This window comes from Gymnoscopelus braueri, assembly GCF_963280865.1.
Source record: "Gymnoscopelus braueri genome assembly, chromosome: 2".
In the NCBI taxonomy this organism is placed as follows: Eukaryota; Metazoa; Chordata; class Actinopteri; order Myctophiformes; family Myctophidae; genus Gymnoscopelus; species Gymnoscopelus braueri.
Window position 1 is genome coordinate 14172368 of NC_137604.1, and position 24004 is coordinate 14196371.

Here is a 24004-nt window from a genome sequence, read left to right on the forward strand (position 1 = left end):
GGTGGTTGGGGGGTTATTCCGGGGCTGAAAGGCTCAGCGGTTCATCAGAAGGTCCGAAAGGTAAAACCGTTGTGAGATGTTCCTGCCTCCGGCAGAGGTGGAGCTCCAAGACACCAGGTCAGAAGCCAAGGATCATGGCTCCTCCTTCGTCGTTCCACCTCTCTCTCCCTCCCTTCTGCATCCCTCTTTAGTACTTTAACCCCTACCTCCACCTCTCTCTCTCTCTCTCTCTCTCTCTCTCTCTCTCTCTCAGAGGAGAAATCGGAGCACCTCCCACCGTTACTTAACCATTACACCTCCTTTTATTTGTGCCCCACTGGCATCAACAATAGCAATGAACAATGGCAACGTCAGTCGGTTCTATTGGTGGTCACTGTACTTCCAAATAAGATATCTTGAACACGACTGGCTGGACTGTCATCATGGAATTTGCTGTGAATCTTCATGCTCCCCAAAGGATGAACCTTCCTAATCTTGGTAACCCCCCCCATGGCCTTTCCTCTATAGTAACAGCCTCAGGCCAAAATGTCAACCGTGCATGCAAATTATCTGTTTAAGCCTCACCTTGCCCTCTGAGACATACTGTAAGCTTTAGCAGGCTCCTGGTGGTGACCTCATTTGTTCTGTTATTGTAGTGATTCTGAATACACTTGAAATATTTTTGCCATTTGTCTCTAAGGTTCTATACCAATTGACGGCATAATCTTGAAATATTGCTATTTGTTCCAAAAGCTTTATGCCAAGTTATAACCGCTTACATGTATACTGTATATAACCGACTCAAACAGCAAATGCAAAATTCTTCTGGTTTCAAAAGCTAGTCCTTCTAATGCAATGTGACACGTCTATATTCCCTTTTAATTGTACATACATTTATCTTGGCTTTGGATTGGTTTGTTTTGTATTTGCTTGGGCAATGTAAACGTATGTTTTCTCATGCCACTAAAGTTACTTTAAATTGAATTGAATCCCTTGAAGCGCATATCATGAATTGTGTCTCTGTACTGCATGTACAGTATGAGCAACAGAAGAACAGAGATAATGGAAAGAGATGTCGTTCAGGGTTGAATGTGCTTTGACCATAATTTATGCATGCCATAATCACCAATGTCTTATTATCGTAACCATGACCAGTAATACATTTAAAAAATGTATATGAAATAATCGCCATTAAAATTGCTCCTCCTATGCATTGATTGAGAGTGATTGATTAGTGCACTAACTACTGAACCTGCCTACTTCATTAGCCAGAATAGAATGAATCCCAGTTCAGCATTATAACGCTGTTTCATGTTACATATCGTTGTTGTCGGGCAGAAACCTCTTGTGTTTTTTTGTATATTAATACCCTACGTGATCAAACTACAGCGTCACACAAAAGTAACAAAAATAGCAGATCTACAAGCTTGAAAAACCGACGCTTTGCGCCGCATTTTGAGCTACTTTTGCTATTTTTTAACTTGAATCCTGAAAAGTAACAGTTTTGGAGACGATATGATCTCAGCTTTGATTCACTTCACAACCACTTCACTTTATAGTTAATAAAGTACCGTATGCGTGTCCTTGAGCTTACTATGATGGATTTGGGCAGAAAAAAGTAATTGAATGGGTTGTCGTCCCTCAACAAAAACCTGTTAACGAACTGAAAGACACTAAATTTGTATACACCCTTGAAGAAGGCCATAAGCCTAAACATCAGGGTTCTTATCATTTAGCCTAGATCTGATTAGGATTTAATTAGCAATGATATTCATCAGTATGCCTGATGCCTTTTTTCTATCAAAGGCCATGTCTTTTCAAAGTATGAACAGCCCTCTCTTTTTGATAAGCCACTCATTTTATGCAACGTCAATGGGTATATGTTGATGTTTATAGCAAATCTGGCTAAAAGTTGGACTGAACTAGCTACTCCAGATCGTGATTGTGGACATCCGGCTGTGGATCGAAGGTTTCATGGATTATGGCTGCGGACTGTTAAAGTAATACTAGGTAACGTTTTCAACAAAACTAAAGTTAAATTGTATATCTTTTGCGAGTGGCAAAAGTTTCACAACACCCACTCCGTGAATTTCACCCCCGGAAGCCTTTTATTTATATATTTTCTATTGAAAGTGGACTGGGGGGACTTTCCCGGGGAAATGACGTTCCTGGCCAACGTCATGACGTCGTGGCCGACGTCCCCAGGAACTACCGCAACGGTTTCCTGTTTGGCCAGGAACTACCGCGCTATAACAAAAAGGAACCTCACGCTGATGTTAAGATAATGTAGGATTGGAAGATCGAAAAAGAACAGAAAAAGAAAGCACAGCTCATGGTAACTAATGCTCCACTGGCTAAGAGAAACGATCCGTAGATAGTATAAAACAATTAAAAGATCGCTTTTTGAAACGCTTCCGGCTTCCGGTGAAAACGAATGGAATTCTGGGTAATCGAGGATTACGGAAATTGTATGCAGTGACGGTAGTGACCAGCAGAGGTTGCTAAAAATCGTTATTTGGGAATCTGCATTGTATAACTTTAATGTTACTGTGCATCTTCCTCTCTTTTTCTCTTTTTCTCTATTTCTCTCCTTATGCCTCTATCTCTCTCAACCTAACAAGTCAAGGCAGAAGGCCACGTACCCAGAACCAGGTTCTATTCCAGGTTTCTTCCCGTTAAAAGGGGAGGTTTTTCCTAGCTGAGTATAAGCAACTCTACAGAGTAGGGGTTTGGATACATTTGGTGTTTCCCCAGGACCCAAACGTACAATAAATACATATGAATGAACCACTTAAAGGGATACTTCACTTTCACATAAAATAAACATTTAAAAAATATATTAAAAATAAATGAAAAAAGTAATGGAAAATTCATGGCCCCCTCACGCATTAGAGTGTCCTACTAATGTGTGAGGGGGCCTTTATTTTGCCATAACTTCTTTAATTTTTTTTTTATATATTTTTTTAATGTTTATTTTATGTGAAAGTGAAGTATCCCTTTAAGCACTATTTAATAGTGAAAATAGCCAGTTTATTGTAGGAAATTGGATATATACTTCAAAATGTGTCCGTAGCCCAAATATTTGCCCCATGTCAGTATGGATGTAAATGTGTTGCATTGTTCCGTTTGTTGTATTATTTGTGTTAAGGACCCTTTACCTTGGTTGTCTGCTTGATCGCAGCCTGGGTGGTGAAAACATGGCTCTTAAGACCATTAGTAAGGTAAATGGTAGAACCAAATTCTTAACCAGGAAAGCGCAGTTTCTGGACTCTGCCAGTCTTCGCTTATTAGCAAACTCACTGGTTTTATGTTGTTTTGACTATGCCATTGGCTCATGGTACGGTGGCCTAACCAAAGCCCTAAAAGAGAAGTTGCAGGTTTCTCAAAATAGGTTGGTCAGGCTTGTCTTGGGGCTGTCTGCAAGGGACCATGTTGGAAAACATCATTTCCAGCAGTTGGGTTGGCTCCCTCTGGCAGCCAGGTCAGTTCAACTACAGCTGAACCTGGTGCATAACATCTACATAAACAGCGCCCCTGTGTACCTATGTAATCTTTTTCAGAAGCGTAGCGAAGCCCATTCCCACCTAACCAGAGCCAGCATAGCAGACCTGACCATGCCCACGTTCACCACTGAAACGGGAAAACGCTCATTTAGATTTGGAGGAGCAGTTAACTGGAACTCGCTACCCCTGACTATAAAGAGCACCAGCAGCCATCTCCTTTTTAAGGGTCAAAGCATGGCTATTAGAAAACGTTCCCGAATAGTAGGGTCACTTATGTTAGCAATGCGATTATATGTATTTATGCTGTAGGTAGTGTAGTAATTGATTGTTTTATTTATTACTGTACTGTCTACCTGTATGTATTTTGTTGCAGTGTTGTTTGTCTCAGACCAAGGACCACAATGAAAACAAGTCGCAAGACTTTTCTGTGTCTGTATCCTTGACGTTTCTATGATGAACATGGTGTAACATGTGTTTTTCTCCTGTATAATGTCTAATAAAAAAAAAAAAATCAAACCCCATAGAAAACAAAATGATGTATAGATCCTTCTAATAAAGGTACTATATATTTGACAGTGAGCTGGTTGAGACGTCAGTCAGTCACCCCCTGCAATAAACATGCAGTACAGAGAGATTGCAGTCTGTTATAATTAACAGACTGTTGCGGTTTAGTTTTTCTGCCTTTAAAATGCTTTTATTAAGACTCGTTACGTGTTTTTAATGAGCTTTGATACACGCGAAAAGTCTTGTTGTCCTGTCCATGTTAATCAATTTCATGAATATCTACCATTTTGATTACATAGTGACAGTGTGTATATCAAGTATAAAACCCTACACAGTAAACTCCTCAGTGTTAATTTATCCATTTGTCCATGCTCAGAGTTAAATGAACACGTAGGATGTTACAGAGTGAGTTTCTGTTGTCAGATGTGTGACTCATTTGGTGTCTGTTTGACCCGAGTAGGAGATCTGGATTGCTGGCTGCTATAATAGGACTTGTCCTACAGTATATACTGCGCCGTCCTCAACTGGATAAAGTTGTTACATGATCACCCAAGCCAACCGAGCGCTCCTTCTGTGTAGCAGAAGTGATGTATACATTGAAGTCAAATAAATCTACTGTCATGGAGAAAAAATAAATAAAAGAAAGAACTTCAAGTGGGAGTGTGGCCTGGCTGTTTAGACGAGATAAATTAGCTGACAATGAGTTTTATTTTTTTATGTTTTTTTTTATCTTGCAGACTGTTCATTAGACAGGGTATACTGAATTATTAATAAAATAAGGAAAAAATTAAATGTTGCAATAATGCATGACGGTTCAGTCATTAATTAATCAATTGAATTGAGGAAACAGTTGTACTAATTGCATTACACTCAGAGAGGGGCTGGGTTAGATGTGTTTTGTGTCAATGACACAATCAAAGTAAGGGTATTTATGTACCTGTGTGAAGGTAAGGTTACCAGCAGCAGCTTAATGCCTAAAGCCTCCGCTAAGTAAAGTGTACTATATATATCTATATGGTTAATGGGCTTGAGAAACCAAGGCAGACCGGGAGAGCGCATGCAGGCTCATGAATGGGTGCTTGTATTTAGATGGCTTTTCCCAGCAATTCACAGATGTTTACAGTGACACTGATGATATTTAGCATTTATTTATTGCCGTTGTTTCTTTGATTGCTTCTTTTTCTTTTAATGTATTTGCCTTTTTGCTATTTTTTATTTTATTTATTTAGTTTGTTTTTATTTATTTATGTATTATTTATATGATCCTAATCCTTGATGTGACATGTTTTGAAAAGCTCAAAATATCAACAAAGATTAACCACATTCAACCTGGTATCCCCTTTTATGACAAAATAGATAATCTGTGATCCCGATCTTAGTTCGCAAAGAGAATAAAATAGGCTTCAACTGCACCGAAGACTAATTCAATTAGCTTATTTTGCCATAATTTTTTAGCATGCTCGATTTGTCAGTTTTTAGAAGGTGAGGGGGCATTCTTCTCTCTGTCACGGTCTATGTTTCTCCTCCCAAAAGCCAGCAATTAGCTACAGTACAGTACTAAGCCTAGTCTCAGACTGTGCTTGTCATAATCTTATGGAGATCCTCATATTATCCTTGGATCTTATGCCTTGTTTGTGGGGGCTGGTGGGATCCAACTCTAGGATGATTCATACTTTGTTGTACAACACCACCGCCGTATGATGGAGTAAATTACTCTTCATTACTCCATGAACAGAACTATCAGCAGGGCGGGATTTTAAAAAAAAAGCAAAAAAACTTCTATCTCCGCCAGTCCAGTGATTATGTTTTTGCCCCCGTAGAATAAGGATAAGAATAAGAATGTGTTACTGACACCTCTCCCTGCGCGTCCATAGCTGACTGGGCAGAGAGGCTGCCTAGGAAACAGAAGGTCCCAGGTTTGATTCCCAAGCCCCAGTAATGTGTTTTTTTTAAATGTACCCATTATTTCACTGACTTATCAAACTTGTAATAATAATTACCTTTGAATACAATGTTGTTTATAACCTCTTGATCTGTTTATTGCTTACATTTTTTTTATCAAATAAATCATGTATTTGCTATTGTCAGCTAGTTTGGAAGCCATCAGAGCAGAAGTAAAGCCATAGATGACAATTTGAGCGTGAACATATCTTCTGACAATATATTGAACATATATTTTTGGTTGTTTTAGATACTTAAGTATATTTGATATCTCTGCTGTCGGGCAGAATCCAACTTCAAAATGTACATTTTTCAGGAAATGAAAAAATCAAAACAAAAAGTCGAGTTGGGAGGTTTTGATCATCATTGATAAGAACAGCTGAATGGATCTCCAAGCTCACAATGAGGTTGGAGGTCAAAAGTGGGTGGAGCCTGGAGTCAGCAAAACCAGCTAACTCCACCCCCCTGGTGGACTTAGCTGGTTTAGCAGAAAGTTGAGGATCCAATGGAGTTAGCTGGTTTCTCAGAAGCGCTTTTTAATACTTTTCATTGGTTCAGTAATATTTTTTTTAACCAACACACAGACGTAAAGGGTGTTCAATAGCACTGATTTATGGGAAAAATGCAAAAGCGTCAAAATGGAGTTAGCTGGTTTCTGCCCGACAGCAAAGATATACTTTATTTAATGTAAATTCATCGTTTTGATGTTATGTTTGGAGTATCACTCCAAAAACAAAAGTTGGAAGTGGGAATAAGGGTTTGTCCAAGATAATTATATAAATACACAATTCCTTTACCTGGCTGCAAGTCTCATTGCTCTAATTCATAGAAAGATATTTTTATCTGTGACAAGCATCCCAGCAGGCTGTTATAAAATGAGTCCTAGGGTTAAGTGGTGGCTCAGCCAGTTAGCCAGTTAGTGCACAGACCATTATTGCTCCACATGAGCAAGGACCTCCCTTTTGTCTTCTTGAATGTCTCCTGTCGCACTATACTGACTGACCTGTCTAAAATAAAGCATAACATATTTTTTTTTTAATAAAGAAATTGTGAAAATAGCAGATCTACAAGCTCACGGCTATTTTAACTATTTTTGCACGACACTGTTGTGCGACCAAGTATAAAATAAGTAGTCCTAAGCAGGACATCAATTTGTTGATATAAAAAGTTTTTAAATTGTATATATAAAACACTTCTCCATTATTTCATTAATCAAACCATTAATTGATTGAACAAATGCTAAGAAAATAAATCGATAATTGTAGCCCTACCAGTGAGCCAACATGCTTAGCAGTGCTCGTCCTACACTGTATGTGAAAATATGCAATATTATATGCAACCAAAGGTATGGCACTCCCATATCTTCAAAGCCTGATCCAACCCTACAACCCCTCCCGCTCTCTCAGATCAGCTAACACAGGGAAGCTGTCAGAACCTTCGCTAAAACATCCGGGACAACGCCCCACACGTCCCTGACTCCCTTCTGGCTCCCAAACCATGGAATGAACTCTCCATTGCAATTAGAACTGCAGACTCACTCCCAATCTTCTGCCGTAATCTGAAGACTCACCTCTTCAGACTCCACCTCAGCCCGTAGCACTTGCCCTAGCCTTGACGACCTTGCAGGATTATGCAAAGGCTAAAATGTAACTTACAGTAGATAGCATGTTATGTAGACAGATGCCAGGTCATTGCTGACCTGGCCTGCTGTCCTATAGTGTGTATAGTTTCAATGTAGTCTGATGATAGGTTCTTGATTTACGTATGTATTAGTTATTATTAGATTATTGGTTTACTTATGTATTACTTTATTATTAGATTACCATTTCTATGCATTTGATGTATTATTGGTGTATTATGATGTATTACCTTGTGTCCGTGCTTACTGTACATCACTCTGGATTAAGAGCGTCTGCTAAATGCCTAAACTGTAAAATGACTGCTCTGAAAAGGGGATACGGTCCTAGCAAAGAAATAACAACCAACAGCTCTTCCTAGTGGTGCAAAAACGACATTACTTTTATTTCTGGTCCATTTACCCTCCAGTATACAGTACCAGTAGTCAACAGTTTATACTGACCTTTCCATACATGAAGATGCTACAAATAATGATTGGCACCCTGGATTTTGCAATCCACGTTAAGAAAACAAACCAAACTGTACTCACCGTGCAAATCAACACAAACATGTCAGTTATGAAGCACTACAAGCCCTTGTAGTACAGTACATTGAGGAGGTACGTTCCTATTCCATTTCATGACTCATTTTGAGTCAGGCACTTTACACAACAGCTGAAGAACTATTGGAAAGAGGGATGTTTATGACCCAAAGATAGGACAGAGCTGTCATGATGATGATCAGATCAACTTATCCTCATGAAAAAAACCAAACTACAACCCTTTCTGACAACATTGAGTCTGTTTAACTTTGTTTTGGGGAAACCGTATGGCTTAGAAAAGTGTTTGATAGGCCTAGCAATTTCTCGGCTTAACCCATTAAAACCGGGAAAGTGTCATTTTAGGTTTTAGCGTTGGCTATTAAAAAATAGCAGATATACAAGCTCACAGTGAGTCACTTTGTACCGCACTGCGACCTCCATCTCCTATTTTCGAAAAGTGTTATAATAATTTTGAATTACGAAAAAGTGTGAGAACTACTGATTGTGAAGGCATTTGTAGAATTGGCCTCAGGTCTTAATGGGTTAAGAGTCTGACACCGCATTGTGAGTGTTCTCAGGAGTCATGTGACTTTATCAAACATCCTGCGTAAGGGGCTCATGGTTAAAGCACTTGAGAAAAGGTCATGTGATAGGAGTTTGACTCTTGACATCAAACACAAATAGTTAGCCTGGCCTTGTGACCTGACCTAAAATTCGGTCTTTCACTCGCTTTTAGGGTTCGTATATAAATTATAAGTCCAGTCCCATGAACCTATTTGAAAAAAACATGTCAATGGCAATTGAGAAACAAAATCACTATTTTAGCCGCACTACATCAATGACTTCCCACCCGGGCTTTTTTATTGGACCTGATCTCAGCACTTGGCCTTCTTGCCGTAGTTGTCCACCACCTCTGGCGTGATGCTCTCGTCCTCCTCGGTGTCTTCAATGACGGTCTTGCCGACCAGCGTGAAGATGTCCTCTGGCGGGACGCCCTTGGGCTCGGCCACTTTCACCGCCAGCATGTCCAGAGTCAGGACAGTTTTTTTGGGGATCCGAACCTTGGCAACAACAGACTTCCCCAGCTGGGGGGAGAGGGAGGGAGGGAGGGAGGGAGGGATGGAGTTTTAATTTTAAGGTATTATTCACTGTAGATGTGTCATTGAACTCCTATTGGTCTGTGATCACCAAAAAGCTAAATATAAATACTGTATAAGTGGTTCCCAAACCTTTTATCTCAAGAACCAAAAGAGAAATGGTAAATAACGTTTTCCCGGGACTAGTGAAAATATCAGATCTACAAGCTAGCAACGCGCTGCGGCTGCAATTTTCACTACTTCTTAAATATTCTTCTTATTTATTGATGGAAAGTATTCTATTTTTCGATTTTATTTGTGAAATACTACTGATGAAAAGTTGTGACTTTATTGTTTAAACTTTTTCTTATCTTTTGAAATATATATACTTATTTATTTTTAAATGTAGGAAACAAAGAAACGGGGATATTTACTTTAAAAAAAAAATTGGAGCCACTGTTTTGGGAAACACTGTACAACATGCTGTATACCATTGAAAAGAGACATTTCACCATTACATTTTGTATCACATTAGGGTGTTTAACAGAACACATCTTCCAATCCCGTCTTACCTTATCATGACATGGCTTCTCACAGGGGAGCATGGTTTTGACACCGGTCCCCATGGCTCTCTCCACCAATCGGATGGATCGGACCAGTTCCGTCAGCTCCGCGGGCTCCAGGGAGGCCGCGTGGTCACTTCCTTTCCACGTCTTGTCTAAGGTCACGTGGCGCTCGATGACCTTTGCCCCCAGAGCTACGGCGGCCACTGAGATGCTAATCCCAGACTCGTGGCCAGAATATCCGATGGGAATATCGGGAAACTCCTTCTGGTACTCCTGCATATGAAGAGTGGAGGGAGAAAAGTGTTATGATGCTTTCCCACACTGGAAGGTTTGGCTGTTGAAAATATACATGTCTAGGCTAACCAAAGATTTGATCACACTACTTCCTGTGAGTGAAAACTGCTGAATAAAATTTTAATTGACTTTGCTTTTATCCCTCCATAAAGGCTGTTCAAATTGTGGAACGTTTTCTGCTAGAATATCAAGGCCCTCTGTATTTTATGCAGAGTGTTCAGGGATGCTTGCGGAACTCGGTCTCCGCCTCGTTCCTGACTGCATCACAGTTGTGCCAATAATCACGGTAAAGCACACCCTCTTAACACATTAAGTGCCAAGTATTATCATCCAAATCATCCTCAGAGCGCCAGCGTTTTTTACCGTGTCTTGGGGATGTTCAGACAGCTGCAGAAGCCAAAACGAGGACCCGGATGTAAAAAAACGCAATCCGCCATTTTAGAGAGATCGCCCGTCAAAAATGGCTGGTTTTCACCACAAAAAAAAGATATGGAGATAGGTGTTTTTCTCAAGATCCTATCATTGGGGCGGATGGAAGTCAGGTTTTCTTGGATGACATCCGTCCATATCTTTTTACAGTGTCCTAGGATCATTCCTATGTTGCGTTAGAGCGCCCTCTTGTGGAATTTTCAACAAAAAAAAAAGAATTTGAACCCAATGTGTTAATGTAATATTTCTTAATTGTATTGTGTTCTGTCATCTTTACCGCGATGATTCGGAGGTTGACGTCCTCTGCTTCCAGAGGGTAGGCGCTGGTGCACTGCAGGATGGTGAAGTTTGGGTTGTGCTCCTTCACCGTCTGGTAGACCCGACGCATGGTGTCCATGGACTGCATTCCACTGGACACCACCATGGGACGGCCTGACACACAGACAAAGAGTTATGGGGCGCCGCCTGATTGCTTAGAAGGTTTTTACAGAGCCAGACACTGCACTGCCAGAGAACCGCATTTCTAGAACCGACCCAAACTCTAACCCCAATCTTAACCCATTTAGACCGGGGAAGCAGAAACTGTAGTGTGAGTGTGACTCAAGGAAAGTGGGTTCAAGGAAATTAATAGATTTGATAATAATGCAGTCACAACCAATAACCTAAGCTTGTGGAAGTTGTGGCAATGAATATACAATATAATGTTGCAAAATATCATTGAAATATACAGTAAGAGTAGTATGAATACACATGTGCTAAAACAAGGCAAGGCAGTATATTTGTATAGCACATTTCATATGCAGAGGCAAATAAAAATGCACATTTCATATACAGAGGCAAATAAAAATGCACATTTCATATACTGTACAGAGGCAAATCAAAATGCTTTACATAAGGCATAAAAAGGCAACATTAAGAACTAAAAATTCACACACGAGAGCACAAGAGCTCACACTGCCTCAAATACACAAACACCCGAAGTGGTCGGGTAGGGGTGTAAGCATTGACCATAGCCCGGAGATGGGGAGAGATATGCAACACAGGTCCCCAGACAGAATCAAACTGGAGATGTTGTGATGTGGATGATGCACTACACAGTCAGTTACCTCTTTATAAATGATATTAAAAAACAATACATGAAAAGTTTGAGTATTCAATCCTATGAGGCTTTATGTCTTCTCACCTTTCTTGGCTGTCTTCTCCAGAAGAGGGAAGTTGTTTGTGTCCCCAGAGCCCACTTTGAAGAAAGGCACCTTGAGCTCATGGAGAAACTCCACAGCCATCTGAAAAAAGCAAAACTTTAAGATCATTCCTCGTGAACCAGTATCCCACTTTCTATGACCTCCAAATGTGGAAGTTTGAGGTCACACAACCTCATTGGCTAACCACCCAAACAGATCTGTATCCTGATCTTAACCTCGAACTCAACTTAACTATCTCCATCCCATCTAAACAAAATCAATCATTTTATATATTTACTTTATATCTAAGCATAACAATATCGAACATAATGCAAACGCAATTACCATTTTAATAATTAACCTTAAATCTAAACTTAACCATATCTAACATAATCCTTAATAAAAACAACTATTTAACCTTAAATCTAAACTTTAACATTGGTAACATAATGCCTAAACACAAAAAAATTTTACATTATAACTGCCTTTAGTTTGGCGTGTATTGCTCTGGCTGTTCGTGTAATGCATTGTGGGTAAGACACTGCTGGTTCAGGAGCCAATCAACCATCAAACTTTAAATGTAGTTTGATAGATCCTGCACTTCACCTCACTTTTCATGAAACAAGTGCTAGTCGCTGATACGAGTCAAAAACGGGATTTGTTGAACAGGTCACGGACTCTGGTGCATGCTGTGACCTCAGCAGTGCAAGAAAGATAACAGTTCATGCCCTTGAGATGTCATGAGACTGAATCCAGACGCTGTTACTGCAGCCTGACTCCTCTCTCTCTCTCTGTCTCCCTGCTCCACATTCCCTGTCCTTATCTATGGTTCGTAAATAAATGCCATTACCCAGTCGTGGAAGAAGTATCACATTTTTTACTTGAGTAAAAAGTATCAACACCACAATATAGAAATACTCTGTAAATAGTAAAAGTCTGGTATTCAGAATTTACTTTAGAAAAAGTACAAAAGTATTGGCATCAAAATGTACTTAAAGTACCAAAAGTAAAAGTACTCATTGTGCAGAATGTCACATTTCAAGTTTTCAAAATGTATAAAAATCTTTTGAAAATAGATGCAACACGTTGTGAGCTTGTAGATCTGCTATTTTCAAATAGCCAAAATATACATAGAGCTTAAGTGGTTAATGTATATTTAGTAATAATGTACATTTAGTAATACAAATCTAAATCTAAAAAGCAACTAGTAACTCAAAGTTTTCAAACAATTGTAGTGGAGTAAAAGTACAATATTTTCCTCTGAGATGTAATGGAGTAGAAGTAAAAGTATTGAAATTGGAAATACTCCACTAAAGTATACCTCAAAATGTTACTTAAGTAGAGTACTTAAGTAAATGTACTTAGTTACTTTACACCACTGCCATTACCTCATCCATTCCTGAGGCGGTGAAGAAGATTCCAACCTCCTTGGCGTACTTCTGCAGCTCTCTGTACTGCTCGTGGCTGAACTCCAGATGGCGCTTGTGCTCACCATAAGTTTTGCCCCAGGAGTGCTTGGAGGTGTAAGGCCGCTCCAAGGCGCGTTTGTTGAACTTGTGGTCCAGCTCGCTCTTCTGGAACTTGGCACAGTCGGCACCGCAGTCCTGTACAGGTGGACGAGAAAGGATGGGAGAGAAAGACAATTACAGCTGTAGGTACAGCTTATAAATCAGCGAAGGAGGTGGAATTGGTGTATTATATTTGTGTAGGTAAATAAACACAGAAAATCATAATAATCTAGCCCAGTGGTTATATAGTTCCTATCCACTTATGGAATATGGTAAAGCCTGTATAGTAGTGTAACAGACTAACAGTTCTTACATGACCTTAAAATGTTGTGATATATTCCTTAAACTTAATACATCCATGACAAAGACACACTAGCATTCAGTTACTTTTTCCAGCCCAAGTTTGACTACAATGTCTAGGTTGTGCAGCCAAACTGCAGTTCTGAAATCAACTGTTAGGGACAGCATGCATTAATCCATTAAGACCAGGAACCCATCTCCCTCATTTTAGATTTCTTTGGCAAATCAGAAATAGCAGATCTACAAGCTCATGCCGCTGAGCTTGTAGATCTGCTATTTGTGAAAATTTGTGCAAATCTTTCAATATATATTTTGTAAAGTCGAACCTTTGTAAAATATTTTGTTCCAAAGATTTGAGTTACAAATGTTTGCTTTAAATAAATATATATATCCAAAGATTTGCACACATTTTCATGATGTTTTTTTTTTTTTTTTAAGTAGATCTACAACTACAAGCTCATATTTTTGAATAGCCAAATAAATCTTAAAATTACACAGATGCGTCCCGGTCTTAATGCATTAATGTCTGTGATTAAGTGACACCTTTAAAGATATTCACAGCTTGAGAGCTGCATAGTCTTCAAAATAGCTTAATATGTGCTTTTACACGAGTCATTTTCAACAGAGGCAATCTTATTTGTACTTTTACTTGAGTGATATTTAAGTCAAGTAACAGTATTTCTACTTGAGTAAGAAAGTGAGTTACTCTTTCCACCCCTGCAGGCTGCAGATATATTTCTGGAGTATCCAATCTCATTAAGCTGTGTTGAGATTACTGTACCTTTGGCAGTGGTGGAAAGTAATTAAAAAGTATATAGAATAATTTTGAGTAGCCATGATTCACATCTCTCGTTTGTCACAAGCGTCAGAACCACTTGTGCCTGGTTTGCAATATTTGTTTTAACATTTACAACCACTACATGTGGCAGTTGTAAATGTAAACCAGGAACCAGGAACAAGTGGTATGACAGTCATGTTTCATGGCAAAATGTTGAGGTACTTTTAAATCACTGGAGTATTTCCATTTTTTTTTTTGATACTCTCCAATACACCTCAGAAGTAAGTAATTGCACGTTTTGGTTACTTGCAATTTTATTATTAATACAAAACACACAGCTCTCTGATAGGACTAATTTAAACATGAACTTATTACAATCAGACCCATGTTTACCTGCTGCAACATTAAAGTGTAGAACATTACTAATTACAATCCAAATGATATGCTTGTGAAATGGGCCGTTCTGCATAATGAGAATGTTACATTTGGATGCTAGCCCTAGAATGTCTGTGATCTTACATACATTTCAAGTATTCCAAATACACAGTCATAGATCTCTCTCGGTCCCCCACTGTGTAGTGCCCATCTGCGCGGCCATAAAAGTGCTCTAAACTCCGTCTGTACTCACCCAATAATTAATTCCTAAGACGTGGAGTCATATTTTGTCCTCTAGTTTCATATCCATGTGAAAGTTCTGCCAGAAAACGTGTGTTTAGTCAAATATCTCCACTTATTCACGAGCTGCACACGGACGAGTTCTGTGCGACGCGAGGGGCCAGGAATGCTTGCAGCACTGAATATACGTAACTTCCTTTAGGACGCACAAATGTTTGGGACACACAATTGACAGGTGCTTGTTATTGGTGCGGGGTAATGAATCATCACCTGCCAATTGTGTGTCCCAAACATTTGTGCGTCCTAAAGGAAGTTACGTATATTCAGTGCTGCAATCATTCCTGGCCCCTCGCGTCGCACAGAACTCGTCCGTGTGCAGCTCGTGAATAAGTGGAGATATTTGACTAAACACACGTTTTCTGGCAGAACTTTCACATGGATATGAAACTAGAGGACAAAATATGACTCCACGTCTTAGGAATTAATTATTGGGTGAGTACAGACGGAGTTTAGAGCACTTTTATGGCCGCGCAGATGGGCACTACACAGTGGGGGACCGAGAGAGATCTATGACTGTGTATTTGGAATACTTGAAATGTATGTAAGATCACAGACATTCTAGGGCTAATTTGGATGCCTGCCAACAATAATACATTTGCACTTTCCTCTCTAAAAAATATGAATGCAAGATTTAAACTTTTAAACATGGTATTTTTTACTCTGTGGTATTTCTACTTTTACTAAGTAAAATATCCTAGTGCTTTCACTGCTTTGTAATCTGTACCTTTGCCATCTTAATCATTTTCTTGGCTATCTCGATGTCTCCCTGGTGGTTCTGTCCGATCTCTGCGATGATGAAACACGGATTGGATCCTCCGATCATCCTCCCAGGACACAGCTCAAACTTTAACGGCATTCTGACACTCAGACAGAGAGATTCACACCGAAGGGAATGGAATAAAACACAGCCTAAATGTTATTGTAACGTAACGTAACGTGGACACAACGAGAGAGAAACAGAGGGATTGTACGCAAACTAAACTGCCATTCATCCGAAATGCCGAAGGAACGTAGCTACGTTACGTGGTACGGCGAGCGCACAACCGGGTTGGTTGTACGTCATAATGTCATTTCCTCTTTGCAGTTTTGCATATCCGGGCTAGAGCGGATGCGGAAACCATCTGCGTGCGTGCCTGTACTGTAGTCCATAGACTGTGGGCTTGTAGTCCTTATTTCTAACTCTGTCACCAGTCAGAGGCAGAGCTCTGGTTGTTATCTTAAAGAAAGACCCAGTGGTGGAAAGTAACTAAGTACATGTACTCAAGTACTGTACAATAGTACAAATTTGAGGATTTTTTTCTTTACTGGAGTAGGCCTACTACATCTCAGAGCCAAATATTGTGCTTTTACTAGTCTCCACTACAATTATTTGAAAACTTGAGTTACTAGTTTACTTTTGATTAGGCCTATTATTACAAAACATGCATTAACCACTTCAGCCCTATGCATACTTACTAGGCTATTTGAAAATAGCCGATCTACAAGCTTGTAGATCTGCTATTTTCAAAGCATTTTTATAGATTTGGAAACTTGTGAAATGGGACATTCTGCTAAATGAGTACTTTTACTTTCAGTACTTAAGTACATTTTAATGCTAATACTTTTGTACTTTTACTCAAGTAAATTTTGAACACCGGACGTTTATTTGTAACAGTAACAGAACATTTCTACATATTGGTACTTTTACTTAAGTACAAAATATGAGTATTCTTCCACCACTGTATAAAAACGATTGTTATCCAGTCCTTGCTAGGTTAGATTTCCAAAAATGTTAACCCAGAAGGCAAATCTTGTGTTTTTAGGGTTGTACCTAAAAAATGTCATGCTCAAAATGGACCATTGTATTAAAAACATAGTTTTTTAACTAAACCGGGTAGAACATGATTGGATTTAGCTTTATAGCTTTTCATATGGGGAATCGAATACCATATTCAGATTTTTTTAGTTTTGTTCTTTATTACCCAGTAGCTGAGCACAAGGGCTCATTTTCAGCAACACCCTGCGCAGACACACATTAAAACCTGGGAACTGACCAGTACAACCACAGTCAATACTGTTGGCCACTGAAACAGTTCGGTGGTTCAGTGCCTTGCTCAAGGGCACCCAGAATTTCCCTGGCGGTCCAGGGAATCAAACCGGCAACCTTCCAGAAACAAGCACGCTCCTCTAACCTTTAGGCCACCGTCGCCCCTCCCATTTTAATGCGAGAACTTTACCACCGCCCCATCTGAGATCAAATGTGACTGAGGAAACTGCTTGAAACTCATATATTGTGAATGTATTGGTGAATGATTTTTCCAACCAACTTGATCCCATGACTTTATAACATGCTGTCAAATAATGTCACCTCGATTAAGATTGAGGTACAAGCGCTTCTACCAGTGAGAATATGTTTGAAATCAAAAAGCACAGAATACAGTAAGTAACAGATCTAAAGATACATTATGCTACTATCAGTCAGTGAGGAGCATCATTTGAAGGCCTATTCATTTTGTGTCAGTGCCGGTCATTTTGTAAAAGCAGGTATCACTCTATTTTTAGAAAGGTAAACATAACTTCTTCTAACGAGTCAGTGAATCTTAAAGTCCATAGCCTATATGACAGAGACATACAGTAAAGTGAAGCTAACAATGAACGGGTGTGAATGTGTGTGGTAGAGGTCAGATTAAGAGGGTGGAGCTTAATAAAGAAACACTGTCTGGCTGATGATTATTATTTGGACAGATTGTACATCTACCTTTGTTCAAAGTAGACAAAAAAAAAAGAAAGAAAAGAAACAAAGTAGCCTACACATTCAACTCCTTTACTGAAGCTGCTATTACAAGAAATGGCAACGGAAGTGTGAGAATTGTTGTGGTCAGGTTGATGTCGCTGTTTCCTGTTTCCGAGACTGAGTGAGGATTTGTTCTCTGCCCTGAGACAACAGAACACGTGGCTACGACGATCTACACACAATGTGTTAAAATGAACTGTGTGTCTAGAATTTGATGTTAGATCTGATATTATTATTATTATTATTATTATTATTATTATTATTATTGTTGTTGTTGTGAATTTTGGACTGTAAGACAACTGTAGGCTACTTCAAGTCTTTGTTTACATGTTGTTTATTTATGTATCTATGTATTTCATATGGTCAATGTGAGGATAGCAAATCAAACAATACAGCAATTTAGTCCTATTTGTTACAGTCAGACCTTTGTCTATTATTCAAGTTTGTTGTTGTCTCTTTTATTTGTGAAAAACCCCAGGGTGTTAGCAATGGTGATGGGTTTGGGTTTGCTTATACAGTATAGTGTCTCTCCCTATGTAGAAGTGATACGGGCTACGGCCATGCATGAGTCACATATCCTCTCCAAGCGGAACTTGACAAGTCATCTGCAGTTCATTTACAGTAGGTGTGCATGTGTGTGGTAGAGGGCAGAGGAACAGGGTGGAGCTTAATAAAGAGACATTGTCTGACAGATTGTAAAGATATCTTTATTCAAAGTAGGTGTCGATTTAGGGGGTAAGGTGCAACTTGTCCCCACAATGTTGATGTTCTTGAATTGTTGCCCCCAATAATGGCATGCTTGTAAAAATTAGCACTAAGACAAACTTTATCAGGAAATTGAATTTGTATCTGTTGATAACCAAAAGAATAAAATGTTTCATCTTTCACCTGATCTATCTCCAATCATAACTCACTGTGTTAAAACTCACTGTCACTGTATGTTTAGAATCTCATGTTTGTTTACCTCAGATATGTAGGCCTACAGTATAATTATAGTAATTTATTATTGAATAAGGTACTTCTTAGGCTGTATGACAACATGTACATGTCTTTGTTTACATGTTTATTAAATATATATATATATACATTTTTTTACAGATAATTTGAGGATAAAAAATACATAGGCCTATATAGCTGCAATTTACAATTATTTGTTACGGACAGACGCTTTGTGAAAAATCACAGGGGGTTTTCAGGGGGGATGGGGTTGGGTTTGGTTGGCTGTACCATGTAGCGTTCCTCCCACTGTAAAAGTGAAACCCACACCCCTGCACTGTACAGTTGGAGCAAGTCACAAATCGTCTCCTACCAGAACTGGACAATTAAGTCATCTTCACCTCGTTGACATCATGAGAAATGTCTACATTTACGGTTTGCTTTCTGGTGAGTATACCTCTGCTTGTTTTCATGTGTCTCTCTGCCTGTGTGGTTGTCTCTGTCACTGAGCGTCTGTATGATGCTCTCAATGTCTCTTTCTCATCCTTTGTCTGTCCACTGTTGTGTAGAGCATCTAGAAACCTTCTGCAAAAATACACTCCTCACATCATGTTGTCAATTAATAAGTTGTGTACAGTGTTATACTGATGAGCTGTTTTCTTGCTTTCTTGTATTGTAGTGTGGAGTATTGTGGAGACAATCCCTCTCACCATAACCGGCCATGTTGGGGGTGAAGTGTCTTTCACCTGCTCAAAATGGAATGTCTGGACCTCCACTGAGGATGAAACAAAGTTCCTCTGTAAAGTTCCATGCAGAACAGACACCATTGCCGAAGCAAAATCTGGGAAAACTTCAAAAAAAGATAGAATAGGTTTGATAAACGCCGGAAAAGACTTATTAGTATCCATCATTAAACTCAAGAAGTCAGACTCTGGAACATACATATGCGGACTGCAGAGGGAACTCTTGGCTGATTCACATATACAAGTGTACCTTATTGTTAAAGATGGTAAGTGTGTAACTACTGTGCTTCATGTTTACACTGTATGTTGTTTCCTGTGTTATATATTTTGCCTGTGTTATATATTATATTCTCCATATCTTGAAAGTACTACATTATTAATGAGTCAAAATGACTTCATAAAACCCTGGTGTTCTTGAAAATGCTTCCAGCTCCCGTTACAACAGCTAAGATGACCATTTCTGTTACAACAACTAAGAGGACCACTACCGTTAAAACAACTACGATGACCTCTCCCATTACAACAGCTACGGTGACCACTACCACACGCTTCAAAACCCTGATGTTTCTACAGCAATCTCCATCGTTTCAACCATGCTTCAGGAATCCTCTTTCTCCTCGTCTTTAGGGACTGGTATGCAGACTGTTTACTCAAATCCTTTGTATGCAGTATTCAATATTTAGACAGTGATGGACTTATTTAAAGAGTAATGTCAAGTGTTGCACTGTTTCAAGTGTGACCTACTATACTATAGGCTGTCAAGGAGGATACGCATTAAAGAGGAAACTGTGGTCATGGGGTTCATGATGATGGCGGTAGCCTACTTATCTTTTGTTAGAGAATTACTCATTGTGATTCTGAATTTCTTTAATTCGTTCGGTCCATAGCTGTACTGAACCGAATGTGTTACACTCCTAATGAGGATATGACAGACACAGAGAATGGTTCTGGGACCAGCTATAGGGTGGACAGGTCAGTGTAACTGTGGGTGTAAAATAGTGCATGTAAAAACATAAGAGAACAGGTTGTGGTCAAAAGTGCAGCAGGTATATGGGTGAATATGTACAGTCATGCTACAGGGAGGCCTGGCAGTGGAAACTGTCCCTTAGTCTGTTTGTACAGCATTCGATACTGTAATATCACCTGCATGATGTTCATATTCTTACTATTACTTGAGCCACAAAGTGATGCAAAACTTTACTTGCTTCAAAAATTATTTGCATATTTTTTAATTGTCGTCCTTTTACTTGCTTGCAAGAACATGAGGCTAGTACAGCATGAAGGTGGCATGTCCTTCTTCTGACCTGTGTAATCATTTTTCTTAAACGGATATACAACATAAAAGTGCTTTTTAGTAAAACAATGCTTACCTGAGTGTTATGCAATGCTTTTCAAGATGAATTCGGAATGTTGGAAAGTGCAACATTGATTGATTCATGGATACTACTATACAGTTCCCTCTTTATATTTGATAGACTAAATGAATAGAAAATAAAGGGCAATTACTGTGCATATGCCTGTCATGATGTCTGAAAGGTTGTCCACCAGAGGCTGCTGATGTAACTCAATTATGCCCACTTCTAGCTTTGCTTGTTGGTCTAACTGTTGCACTAGCTGTGACAGTGGTGGCAGCGCTGATGTTCTACATAAAGAGGATCAGAAAACCACAAGGTGAGACACCCACACAGGCACACACACGCGCGCGCGCACACGCACACGCACAGGCACAGGCACAGGCACAGGCACAGGCACAGGCACACGCACAGGCGCACGCGCATGCGCACGCGCACACACACACACACACACACACACACACACACACACACACACACACACACACACACACACACACACACACACACACACCTAATATCTCTTTCTAACTGGGGGGATTCCTCTTTGACTCGCACAGAAACAAATAACTCATTTATTTTCCAGTGGTCATCATCAGTGCCAGGAAGCCCACTGAAGATGTTGGAGAAGTGAGTATTATGATTCTTCATTATTCTTTGTTCTGGTGTAACCTGTGTATTGTTGCGTTGTTTTCACTCTTAAATTAAAGTTTAATTAAACCTCTTTTTCCTAGTGGGTGTCCTCATTGCACTTGTGTTAATAACTGCACTTCTATAATTTGGAGTTGGGACAATCCAGGAGGAAAGACCACAACTGAAGACAACGCCTGCTTACTAAATACTCCCCTTGAACCAGTTATGAGAAGCATATTGCCACAGGCCAGATTAAAACCCTGTAAAGGGTTCTGGTTCGATCCCAGCTCCTCCTGGCATCACATTTAAGTCCTTGAGCAAGACACTGAACCAATAACTATTCCCTGGACGTTGATCCATACAGTAGCTTAATGGCAAACAGTTAGGATGGGTTAAATGCAGAGGATAAATTCTGGGTATGTGCAAATTACCAATGAAACTTTCCCCTTCCTCTCCCCTATATGTGTCAGACCACAGGTCCAGACTCCATCTATCAGAGCCTCAAACCAGCTACTATGTATCAGGATCATAACTATGGCGTCATAACACAAAAACGACAAGGTTAGTGAGTCACACAAACATACGCACATGCACACATGCACACAAACATGTACCAGAAGCTACATTCCCTTTAGAATCACACAGAATTATTTTATCAGTTAGATGACCATCAGACGCTTAACAGTAAAGATTTTGCACTGTTTTACTGGGGGGGTATTATAGTTTTTTGTGCTTTTAGGTTTTAGGTTTTATCTTCTTACAGTATATCCTGTATTGTAGTGGAGCATCCGAGCTAAGGTTTTTCCATATATACCTATAACCAGTGCATCTAAGTGACAAATTAAGTGAATCCGAATCTAAACACGTTTCATCTTTATTATCGGTTAGATGAACATGTTTTGCATATTTTTCAGTGTCCATCATCAGTGCCAGGAACCCCACTGAAGATGATAGAGAGGTTTTCTTATGATTCTTTATTCTTGAGCAACTTGTGTGTTGTTTTCATTGTAGTAGGTGTGCAACAGTTAATTGAACCAATCAACGATATAAAAGAGCAATTAATTAATTAATTGATTTTAATGAACAATAATTGGGAGAAAAAAAAAAAATTCATTATATTTAAAATAACGTGCATTGTTAGCTTGCTGATATTATCATTATTTTAATCAATTTAGTTGAAAAGATCTATCACACGCTTACCACACAATTATTTGATTAATTAAAACAGTATTCTATCTGAAACAGATAATCTGGATATGTGCAAACGTACTTGACCAATGAAACTTTCTCCTTCCCCTCCCCTATATCTGTCAGATCACAGGTCCAGACTCTATCTATCAGAGCCTCCAACTAGCCAATATGGATCAGAATCAAATCTATGGTGTGATAACACCATCTACAGTACCACATCACCAATGAAGAGTATGACCTTATATTCACCTCTCTCCCCATGCACTTCCATACATCACAGATTTTATTACATTTTCTTTACTTTTTTTGTAAATAGTTTTCAAGGTACTGTAAGGGATTTTATTGTTGTTGTTGTTGTTGTTAAAAAATAAGTGTACAATCGCTCAATATTCCCTTAAGTAATAACTTTCTTGGAGTGATCAATAGTAGGTGTCTCCCCTTCACTCCAACTCTTTAGTGTTCACGTCAGGATACCAATTTCATCTTATCAGAAGAGAGAACTCAAACAGGTTTCAGGATAAGCAAGTGAATTTGGAAGTGATGAAATACAAATATGAGCGGACATGGAACACTATAAAATTGAAGCTGACAAATGGATCCCCTCTCCTGATTGGATTAAACTGGTGGCACACCTGAAAATGTATCTGTTTACTAAAGAGCTGGAGAGTTGGAGAGATCCCTGTTACTGAACAACCAGTCTATAGCAATGATTCCTATCAAAGATATAGAGCTTTGACTTTTTAACACAAACCTTTTGTTTAAAAGAAGAAAAAAAAGTTTTCTTTTGATGATAACCTTTTGTGCTCTGTCCATCCTATTTCTGTCTAATCAGTAAGTTAGTTCATCATGGTTGATTGGTTCATTGATTGATTTTGGGTAACTGACTATTAAAACACACGCACACAGACTAAATAAATCTATGAAAATTACTAACGTTGAAACAGTTATAGTCAAAGTCCTGGTGCCAAACCAATGTTACTGTACATATCTATATATACATTTTATATGTAAAAAAAAATAAAATGTATTCATGTTGTAAACAAAAAAGAAGACGTATCAAACACTTATATTACACACCAGTGATACAGTATGTTCGATAAAGTTGTTGCATCTCAACAGACTGATGAAATGTTATTTCCAACAGAGTCACACTTCAAAACCATAACCGGTGGTAATTTTGAAGAAGTGACAAAAATAGACAGTTGGTACTAGCAAAAATGTTTAGTACAGGGCCAGAGTTTCAGGAAGGCCTGCATGGGGAGGCTGTCAGGCCCATCTTAATGCACAGCCTTTAGGGGCTGCAGACCAGAGCACAAAGCTCTCGGGGTCACCAAACGCCTGGGCCAAAAAAAGAAAGACCAGACATTTGCAAGTAACGACGCCAAAATACTGTCCGGGGGCTGCTCAAATAGTGCCACGTAGAATTGTGTCGGCAGCCTTCCAACCCCCATTGACAAAAATCTGTCCCTGGGGACACCGAACCT

At 39.2% G+C, this 24004-nt stretch overlaps 1 protein-coding gene across 1 annotated transcript; it reads right to left on the reverse strand.

Moving 5' to 3' along the window:
* Positions 1-7922: 7922 nt before the first annotated feature.
* nansa (N-acetylneuraminic acid synthase a) lies at positions 7923-15881 on the reverse strand. The gene is made up of 6 exons (XM_080446016.1): positions 15617-15881; positions 13020-13235; positions 11634-11733; positions 10728-10882; positions 9734-10000; positions 7923-9170 (listed from the first exon to the last, which is right to left on the reverse strand). Exons 1-6 carry the CDS (start codon positions 15746-15748, stop codon positions 8961-8963), a joined length of 1080 nt encoding a protein of 359 aa, XP_080302142.1. The 5' UTR covers positions 15749-15881; the 3' UTR covers positions 7923-8960.
* Positions 15882-24004: the final 8123 nt, after the last annotated feature.

Coding starts and splice junctions, on each gene's coding strand:
- nansa (XM_080446016.1), bottom strand. CDS start 15,748: ATGCCGTTAAAGTTTGAGCTGTGTCCTGGGAGGATGATCGGAGGATCC. Junction 11,734..13,019: donor CCGCCTCAGGAATGGATGAG/GTAATGGCAGTG, acceptor TGCTTTTTTCAG/ATGGCTGTGGAGTTTCTCCA. Junction 9,171..9,733: donor AGAAGCCATGTCATGATAAG/GTAAGACGGGAT, acceptor CTCTCCCCCCAG/CTGGGGAAGTCTGTTGTTGC.